Source organism: Suillus bovinus (genome assembly GCF_016758785.1).
Source record: "Suillus bovinus strain UH-Sbo-P2 chromosome Unknown EDB93scaffold_6, whole genome shotgun sequence".
Lineage (NCBI taxonomy): Eukaryota > Fungi > Basidiomycota > Agaricomycetes > Boletales > Suillaceae > Suillus > Suillus bovinus.
The window spans coordinates 277,992-287,115 of NW_024542062.1; the positions used below are offsets into that span (position 1 = coordinate 277,992).

At 47.9% G+C, this 9,124-nt stretch overlaps 3 protein-coding genes across 3 annotated transcripts; 2 read left to right on the top strand and 1 right to left on the bottom strand.

The window, feature by feature from the left end:
• Window positions 1–611: 611 nt before the first annotated feature.
• EDB93DRAFT_1122311 (uncharacterized protein) lies at window positions 612–2,077 on the bottom strand. Its single transcript, XM_041448590.1, has 4 exons — window positions 1,435–2,077; window positions 1,152–1,379; window positions 1,012–1,102; window positions 612–964 (listed from the first exon to the last, which is right to left on the bottom strand). Exons 1-4 carry the CDS (start codon window positions 2,002–2,004, stop codon window positions 792–794), a joined length of 1,062 nt encoding a protein of 353 aa, XP_041311693.1. The 5' UTR covers window positions 2,005–2,077; the 3' UTR covers window positions 612–791.
• A 1,528-nt stretch (window positions 2,078–3,605) lies between these two features.
• Window positions 3,606–7,126, top strand: EDB93DRAFT_1122319 (Cys/Met metabolism PLP-dependent enzyme-domain-containing protein). Its single transcript, XM_041448591.1, has 9 exons — window positions 3,606–3,861; window positions 3,915–4,408; window positions 4,456–4,808; window positions 4,861–5,200; window positions 5,253–5,560; window positions 5,613–5,963; window positions 6,024–6,228; window positions 6,284–6,443; window positions 6,499–7,126. Exons 1-9 carry the CDS (start codon window positions 3,624–3,626, stop codon window positions 6,762–6,764), a joined length of 2,715 nt encoding a protein of 904 aa, XP_041311694.1. The 5' UTR covers window positions 3,606–3,623; the 3' UTR covers window positions 6,765–7,126.
• A 146-nt stretch (window positions 7,127–7,272) lies between these two features.
• Window positions 7,273–8,348, top strand: EDB93DRAFT_737696 (uncharacterized protein). Its single transcript, XM_041457278.1, has 5 exons — window positions 7,273–7,542; window positions 7,593–7,678; window positions 7,727–7,924; window positions 7,981–8,221; window positions 8,275–8,348. The coding sequence occupies exons 1-4, from the start codon at window positions 7,515–7,517 to the stop codon at window positions 8,176–8,178; spliced, it is 510 nt and encodes a 169-aa protein (XP_041311695.1). The 5' UTR covers window positions 7,273–7,514; the 3' UTR covers window positions 8,179–8,221; window positions 8,275–8,348.
• The last annotated feature ends 776 nt before the right edge of the window (window positions 8,349–9,124 follow it).

Sequence of the window (9,124 nt, forward strand, 5' to 3'; positions counted from 1 at the left end):
CCTATAATCCTGACGATGCACACTCATGATTATTTCCACTAGGAAGGTATGTTCACGCGTCTACCTCGCAATATTGAATTGATCTCTTTGACATATTTTATTCGTGCTATGTATCTACATGCAAAACTGATCACTTTTCATTTGCGCTCACATCAGCCTCAGGCGTGTCTTCGAGTTCCGGAGGGCGCATTATGCAAAGAAATTTGGATTCAAAATCTACAAAGTGCCGATATACAATACTGGTCATCATACATTTGTCGTACATATACGAAAATATGGAAAAATTGCCAAGAGATAAAAGAAACAAGAGAAATCGTGCCTACATGTTACAAAAGAAATGAGCAGTCTAACGTCTGTCGAGTACATATCAATAAAAGGAAGATGCGTCCATAAGTCACAGGCGGTCCATGATCTGCCAAGTAGATACCGGTAAGAGAAATACAAAGACAAAAGAGATACATCGAGCCATTTACATGATGGCGAAGATAAGAGAAGAAGCTTGAGATAGATTGATGGGAGCCGCGGGTGTGGCCTTCAACTCCAAATCGTGAGACAAGGAGGCCGTCATCTAGTTGCGGTTGTGTCGGATTCGGTCGTAGGGGACATCCGACATCGAAGACTGCAGAGATATCCAGGCGGCACGGAGAGATAGATCGTGCGCGGCCAGCGGTGGCCTTCAACCTCGCGGGCATTGAAGCTCCAGGTCATAGGGGACAGCGAGGGAGGCCATTGCAGTCTTCGGTATTTGGTCGTAGGGGACCTGAGGAGTAGCGATGTGCATAGTAAAGATGTCAGTCTTGAATAATGTCGATCGAGATTCCTGGGTTGGGCGTATTCCGGTGCAGAGGCTGTGAGGCAGGCGACAGCGCAGAGGTGAGTCCAAGCTGGGACATGGAAGCTGCCCAGCCGTCGATAATGGCGGTTTGGTCGGCGAGGAGATCGTTGTGCAGTTGTTCAAGGTGATCTACTTTAGGTCAACAAACAAAGTGGACGTTACCAAAAATCACTCACCTATGATAGCAGTGTGTTCCACTTGTTGCTTAGCGTAAGCGCGTTCGATGCTGCCACGGACAGCGACCACGCGTTTGGATCTAGACGCATGCTAACAAAACAATGAGTGCGGCACTTTGTTTCACAAAGAATGTCCATACCTTGTCTCTGCCCGGGCGGAATTTCCGATGCCGTTTCGTATCTGGGGGTTTCAGCTGAGGGGAGACAATCTGAGGCATGATGCTGCCGAGAAAGGGCGTTGTGGTCGCTTGAGTCGAAGCGTCTACAAGAAGCGAAATGTCGGTGGTCGTCAGGGGTCCGTCCTCTGGGATGATCGGCTGGAGCTGCATCCGCTGACTCGGAGAGGGTCCAGTCAAGTCATCGTCGTCCTACAACAATTCAAACATTAAGCGACAAAGCTGAGGCGACTGTACGACTTCATACCTGGGGACAAGTGCTTTCCTGAATGTCTGCGTCAGAGAGATCCCTCACGAAATCATTATCGTGGTCAGCAAGAGTGGTGTCGGAATCGATTGAGAGGCGCTTGGCATTCTGAACAGGTGAGGGCGGCAGTATTGGCGTGCATAGTGTTGAACATGTAGATGGCGAAGTACAGTAGTCGGAGTCGTTTGCAATGGGGTTCGGTGAAGTTAACAGGCATGGCGTACTAGTGCTGCAAGATTCGGTTAAAATTGGATTTGATGAAATTAATTTTGATGCAGTAGAGATATCAGATACTTTCTTGCAGATGAGAGGCGCGTTGAGCTCGGCCAAATTGTGCTTCGGAGGGGATTGAGCTTCTTTACTGAGGATTATGTGGGCGGTCCTGTGGGAAGCTAGAACTAGGGCCGCGACAGAGATACATAGCTCGGATATGACAAGGCCAGCGGTTATGTTCTCCGCTTCTTTGACGGCCTTGGTCGTGCGATCCACCACAGTATGTTTGAAAAAGAAGGCTCCGAGGCACCCAGCGACGGTGACATGGGCGGCACTGTCGAAGATAGCGGAAATCATGTTGTAAGGCGAGTTGAAGTTGAGAATAAGTCGTGAAGAAAGTAATGCACGTAAATAGAGGACAGGAAATGGGAGGTATATCTCGCGGGCCTGCTGTTCTTATACTCTGCCTTACGATTAAATCAGCACTGCCATGAAATAAACAAGCTCGATCGCGACGCGTCTAGTCACGTGTATGCAAAATCAGTTTATGTCAGCATTGGCCCGAACATGCATGTTCAGAATGAGATGATGATTAAAAACTGCCATGTCTATCCAAAGATGAGCTTCAGTCATCGGTCTCCTCGTTGCAAGGTGTTGTAGTACATTCGGCTTTGAAATTATATCAGACACACTTTTTAATCCCATTTATTATCTACAAGTTATTGCACTAGGCGTCGTTGCTGGCGATGACCTTGCTTAGATTGTCCGTGGAATTTTACTTTATTACTGGCATTTTTACATGGACCGTTGCGACAAGTTTGGTCTATGGGGACCTATCCTCAGGCTGTAATCGTGCTTTGTAGTCCAGCTTGACGATTTTAAGAGCGGGCCAGAAGTTAACAAGTGGTGACAAAAGAGAATCATTCGGGATTTCCCGTTATTTGTGCATGTAGACGATCTGCAGAATTATCAAGTCGGTATAAGTATGACCTTGCACAAGCAAGGTGATGCTAACTCAGGTAAGCAATCGGCTTACAGTCTGCCATCTCTCATCGCTCGAAGTATGAATCCTCGTCCTGCGGATAAAGGTCTCATTGCCACAGGGCAATATCAGAATCTCCCTCCTTTTCATTGGATCAGATCTCCGTAGAGGAGAAGCAAAGGCGAAACCAGCGTATTCCCTCAGCAGAAAATTCGGTGGTGGTGCAAGAACGAGGTACGTCCGCGGTGATTATTTACTGTGCTGATTTATCCGTCGCAAGTCTTGGGGGCTCGTTTCTTATGTGTATTGCAGCTCTCACGGCTATCCGTGAGCCCCGAAAGCTGGTTCACGACTGGGTTCAGAATTCGTTCTGGGCTGACGGTTCTCGCGCGAGTACACGGTACACGACTGCCACTATCGTGTTCACCTTGCAGTCGTAATTGATTTTAGGAGATCGTCGATCATCGATCATCATGCAAGATGGTAGATCGGCCGTCTCGAACAACAAGTTGCTCCAGGCTCTAAAGTACTACAGGTGTGTTGGGGCTCTGGCTTTGCTTTTGACTGTAGAATTGATCGTGAAACTTGCAAGGAATGAAGAGGCTCGGACTAGAAACGAAGAACAGAAAATCATATATCCATAGTACAAAATATGTCGTAGTTTATCTCAGTCCCAATGATTGAGGGAAAGGAAAATTAGACATCGAGTCAAACTTCGCGTGAGGACCGGGCAGAACGAGTTTTGCTAACAACACTAAGTCCGACGGTATCCTAGTATCCCACCGGGCTGGTCATATGCAGTCTAGCTCAGACTGACAGACTAGCTGACTTGCTGACAGCTGACAACAAGCGCCCCAAGCACGCCATATAGAAAAATGATGAATTCGGTACCGAATAAGGAAAATACAGGAGGCACGTGATGAAAGTGGTCTTATAGATCAGATTCATAGCTGGGTGCTGTTGCTCACTTTTCTCTCCCTGACCCCATTTCACGATGACTTTGAGCAATCCCCAAATGCTCGCACAAGACCTTCCAACACCAGAGCCAGAAACCCCTTACAGGCCTCGCCAGCCTTACCGGTTCTCGACCCTCTGCGCTACAGTGGAGAATCCTTCTCAAAAGGATCAATATGGTTCTAGCTCTGTACCAATATACCAAACCGCTACTTTTAAAGGTGTTAACGGACAGTATGATTACACTCGCAGTGGAAATCCAACACGCAGTCATTTAGGTTGGTGTCATCTTGATGATCGTGTGCTCACTAATGATCTTATTTTACCCTAGAACATCATCTTGCCAAGATATCATCTGCTGCTCATGCTTTTGCTGTATCTTCTGGCATGGCCGCCCTCGATACTATCTTGCGTATACTCAAGCCTGGCGATGAAGTCATCGCAGGGGATGACCTTTACGGCGGTACTAACCGCATACTTGCTTATCTCAAAACACACGGTGGCGTCACCGTACATCATGTAGACACCACCAAACCTGACACTCTTCTTCCTTACATTAATCCTGAAAAGACTGCTATGGTTCTCCTCGAGAGTCCAACTAACCCTCTACTCAAAATAGTAGATCTTGCCCGCATAGCTGCCGATATCAAGGAACGTGCCCCCAACGCTGTCATCGTCGTCGATAATACCATGATGAGTCCCTACTTGCAACGCCCTCTCGAGCATGGCGCAGATATCGTGTACGACAGCGCTACCAAATATCTAAGTGGCCATCATGACCTTATGGCCGGTGTAATTACCTGCAACAGGGATGACCTTGCCAAGGTATGCGATTTATCCTTTGCTTGAACTCCTTTTCTTATCCGAATCAGCAAATGGGATTCGTCATTAATGCTGCTGGCAATGCACTTACCCCATTCGACTGTTTCCTCCTTCTACGAGGATCGAAGACCCTTGCCATTCGCATGGATCGCCAGCAAGCTACTTCGATGCTTGTGGCTCAGATGCTCGATCGCCTTGGTTTTAAAGTCCACTACCCCGGTCTCGCAGAACACCCCGACCGTGATGTACATGAGCGAATTGCAGACGGATATGGCGCTGTCCTCAGTTTCACTACTGGTGACAAGGCTCTGAGTGAGCGCATCGTTGGTGCGACACGTCTTTGGGGCATTAGCGTCAGCTTTGGTTGCGTCAATTCGCTAATCAGCATGCCATGTGTCATGTCGTATGTTACGTTTGTCTTATTTTCCTCGATCATTTTATCGATATACCGTCAGACATGCGTCCATTGACCCTGCTACCCGCGCTGCGCGGGGCCTGCCAGAAGACTTGATTCGACTTTGCGTTGGTATTGAAGACCCAGCTGACCTTCTCGATGACCTTGAACGTGCTCTTCTGGAGGCTGGCGCAATCACTCTCACCGCAGGCGGGGACTTGCACCAATGCTATGTTCGGACGATCCCTTCAGAGGGCACTGCGATCTCTCGTGCCGTACAGAAACTTGCGTTCAACGGGTCTGCGGAACGCACGGCAGAGTACAACGAGAACAGAGAGTGGTTCGTCAGTGCACCTGGAAAAGTCATTCTATTCGGTGAACATGCTGTCGTGCATGGTGTCGTGAGTTTGCTCTTTTACCATCTACTCTGCGCGCATTAATAGGTACTTTTAGACAGCAGTGGCTGCAAGCGTAGATCTCCGGTGCTATGGCGTTACGACACCTCGTCACGATGGTAAAGTCAGCGTGCACTTCATCGATATCGATAGCTTCACGCAAGAGTGGGAAGTGGATGACCTCCCTTGGGATGCAGTTACTCCAGTGCGAGTTGGTGATTTCCATTCGGACAGTCTGGACCACAAGCTCGTTGATGCGATTACTACTCGTGCATTATCCCCCGAAGTTCTTGCACAAGCGAGTGCGCGACAGGCGTGTATTGCGTTTCTGTACATGTACATGATCATGGCACATGGCGGGAAAAGGTAAGCCCTCTGCTGCCTAAAATTTATTCAATGATTTATCAAAAGTCGTTAGACCATCCTTTAACTTCTCCGTTCGCGCCACGCTTCCTGTCGGCGCAGGCCTCGGTTCCTCAGCATCATTCTCCGCCTGCGCAGCCACCGCTCTTTTGCTTTTGTACTCCCGTATCCAGCTCCCAGCACCGCCCGCCCCTACCACCGATGGTCACGTTCATGTCTCTCACGAGGGTCGGCGTGCAATACCGCCAGCACTTGCTGAGGAGGTCAACCGATGGGCATTCGTAAGCGAGAAAATTTTGCACGGCAACCCCAGTGGCGTAGATAACTCTGTATCGGTATTTGGTGGCGCACTTTCGTATACCAGACCAGGATTCGGTAGAAAAGAGGGCATGACCCCCATTCAGGGGTATGTTTAGTACTGTTGGCGTTTGTTGATGGATTACTGATTTGATTTCTTGCTTTGCAGTTTCAAATCTCTCAGATTCCTCTTGACGGACTCGAGGGTACCGAGGAACACAAAGCAATTAGTGGCTGGTGTGACTGCATTGAAGGAGCAAGAGCCCGAGTTTGTCAACGGCCTGCTTAATGCAATACAACACATAAGTGACGAGGCACAGCGTGCGCTCGCGGATCCCCACTTATCACGGCAAACCCTGCTGTCAGCTCTATCAGTACGTTCCTCTTCTTTGTTCGTTTATAGAATGTTCAGAAAATATACTTTTTCAGGCTCTCATCGATGAGAACCATGGGTACCTTGTGAAACTTGGCGTATCACATCCATCTCTCGAAGCCATCCGATCCAAGACTGCATCCCCTCAATATGCACTTAGTACAAAACTTACTGGTGCCGGAGGTGGAGGTTGTGCAGTAACGCTCGTCCCTGATGGTGAGTACCCACCCTCTACAAATGCTTGATCTTCACTCATTTACTCGCTCTCAAGATCTCTCGGAATCCAGTCTTCGCGAACTGATGACATCATTATCCAAGGACAGCTTCGTGCCCTACCTCACGTCAGTCGGCGGAAGCGGTCTGGGCATCCTCTCGCCATACAACCAGCCTCAACTGCTGGCGACGCCCCCCGAATTGCCTGGTGACAGCGAGGTCCATGCTGGAGCTGTCGAATCATTGCGCGGTACTTTTGCTGGTAAGGCGACAGCAGATCTTTCAGCGTGGGCAGATGGTTTGGGACGGTGGCTTTTTGTTTGAAAGTGAACCGAGGTGTGCTGTGTTTATGAGTACGATGAGTGTATGTATAGAACGTTCTTGTATGTTGGATGTAGCAATGGTTTCAGTGGCATAGATATGGAAAGTTGCCCATCGATCGTGTTTAGTAGCCAGCTAAGGTGCATGAGGGAGTATAATGACAGATGCGTCTTGATTATAACGTAATTGTCTGGTTCTTGTCTAGGTCAACACGACAGTGATGGAGCAAAAGGAGCGTAACTGTGACGCCACTGCTGCCGTGACCAACACGGAGGATGCAAGTTCACACGGAAAAAGTGCGGGCAGTTGCATTCATCAAAGGCGGTCGATGAGTCGTTACTGGGGACGTGGAGAAAGGAGTGTTGGTAGGAGAAGTCGTTCGTGAAACATGGTGCAATCAGTTTGCTGTATCGCCAGTCACTGTGAGAAACCATTTCCCTTCATAGAATGTCCCACCTTCTATTTCAAGTAATCAGCCACCCCGCCATCCCTTGCAAATACAAAGTTCCATCGACGTGCCTCTTGCTGGAACACAAGTCATTGTCCCCTTCGGGGTGACATACGAAAAATTGGAACGATACAGAGAAGATTAGCATGGCCCCTGCACAAGGATGACACGCTTTCCCGGAGTGGTAGACCTACGGGTCTCAATATTTATTATTCTTTTTTGCAAAGAATTATCCCAGAAAAGACTTATATATCACGTTACTGAGAGAATCTGCTTGACGCTTCAGCGCTCAGCAGCCGACTTTCATGGCACCCAAGAGAGCAAGAGAGCAAGGTATGCTTGACTGTCTTATCAAAATTTGTTTACTTTTCATCCCACTAAAGCCCAGAGACATGTCAATGCTACGAAGCAGACACTTGCTTCAGATATAATTACAAAACGGACGAAACGCCATCTTGAAGAGCTTGAGGTAACAGCTCAAATATGCCTGTCATTGTCATCCCTAAACATTCTACAGCGTTCCAATTATACAGAGCCTTCAATCACCTTCGACGATACTGACGAGGGTGCCATAACCGGGAAGAATCGCGTCCGCCAGATCGTTTCTGATAAACGTCATTTGAATGACCCTAATGCGAAGAAGAAAAAGTCGTCCATGAAAGTTCGAACCGCCCTCCTATATCGCAAGAATTTTGCTACCTTGATTGAGGAATCGGTTAGTTCATCTATTTGCCCACACTCACTCATCCTACATATCAACAACATCCCCAGCGCATAGCAAATCTTCCTTCCAACATTCCAACATATTTAACAGGTGCTGCTCCTCCCCCTCAACTGCCCCCACGTCTTTTATGCTCCGTGTGCGGGTACAAGGGTACATATAAATGCAAAAAATGCGCCATGCCATACTGCGACATGAACTGCGAGAGCGTCCATGCAGAAACACGTTGCGAACGTCGCGCTATATGAGTCTCCCTGTGCCAATCATATCGTTGGCATCTATCATTCGCAGGTGAGCTGCCTTTGACGTCGTTTCTTTTTCAACTCGCTTAGCAGGAAAGATAGTCCCCACCGCACTATGAAAATCTAAATCAATGGTCAACTTGGGCGTAAGCTGCCCTCAAAACCGAAACATCTTCCATTGATTTGGCATACCAATTTGGAATCTGGATCGAACTGTTATCTGCCAGCTTTGAGAGGCGTTCCTTCACTGACTTGTGAAGGACGTCGACCAGTAATTCTTTGCTCTTCACTCTTCATGTTACGTTTTCGATTATATGTAGCGTCAGAAGACAGCAGGTGATAGTGGTAGACTTGCGGCCATCTTTTTGATACCTTGACACAAGAATTCGCAGCGGAATGAAATCTAACGTACTCAATCCATCACTGGTTACTTGCATATCTTCGACGTGTCGTTGTTTTATAGCAATGACCATCACACGCCGAAGAGTACGAGAGATGCCGCTCCATCATCCATGTAGGTCAAGGGTCCTACCAGTTAAAAGCACAATGGTAGTGCGTTAAAAAGTCTGTTTCTGTTTCTGGCCCTGTGAGGAAGATACCTCGCCATCCTCACCATACTTTGAGCGTCACTTCGACGATTACGGGTTTCACAGATACTGGTGACACAAGAAACGACTGATCTACAAAAAAACGAAATGCACCGCATTCAATTGTAACACACTGCCTTGACATAATACATGGTCTAGATAATCACCAATTCAAACAAAAATTGAAACGTGCAATCAGTAAGTGGAAGGATGTGAAGTTGGGGCGTGCTGCTGTGTGAAAAAGCTGAACGAAAACAATTGTCGGTATGATCAGAGGAACGTGGATATCATGCGATCGTGTGGTTATGCCATTAGGCGGTGTAAGGTATATACGTGAAGCAAATCTGTAGATGGGCAGACAGATT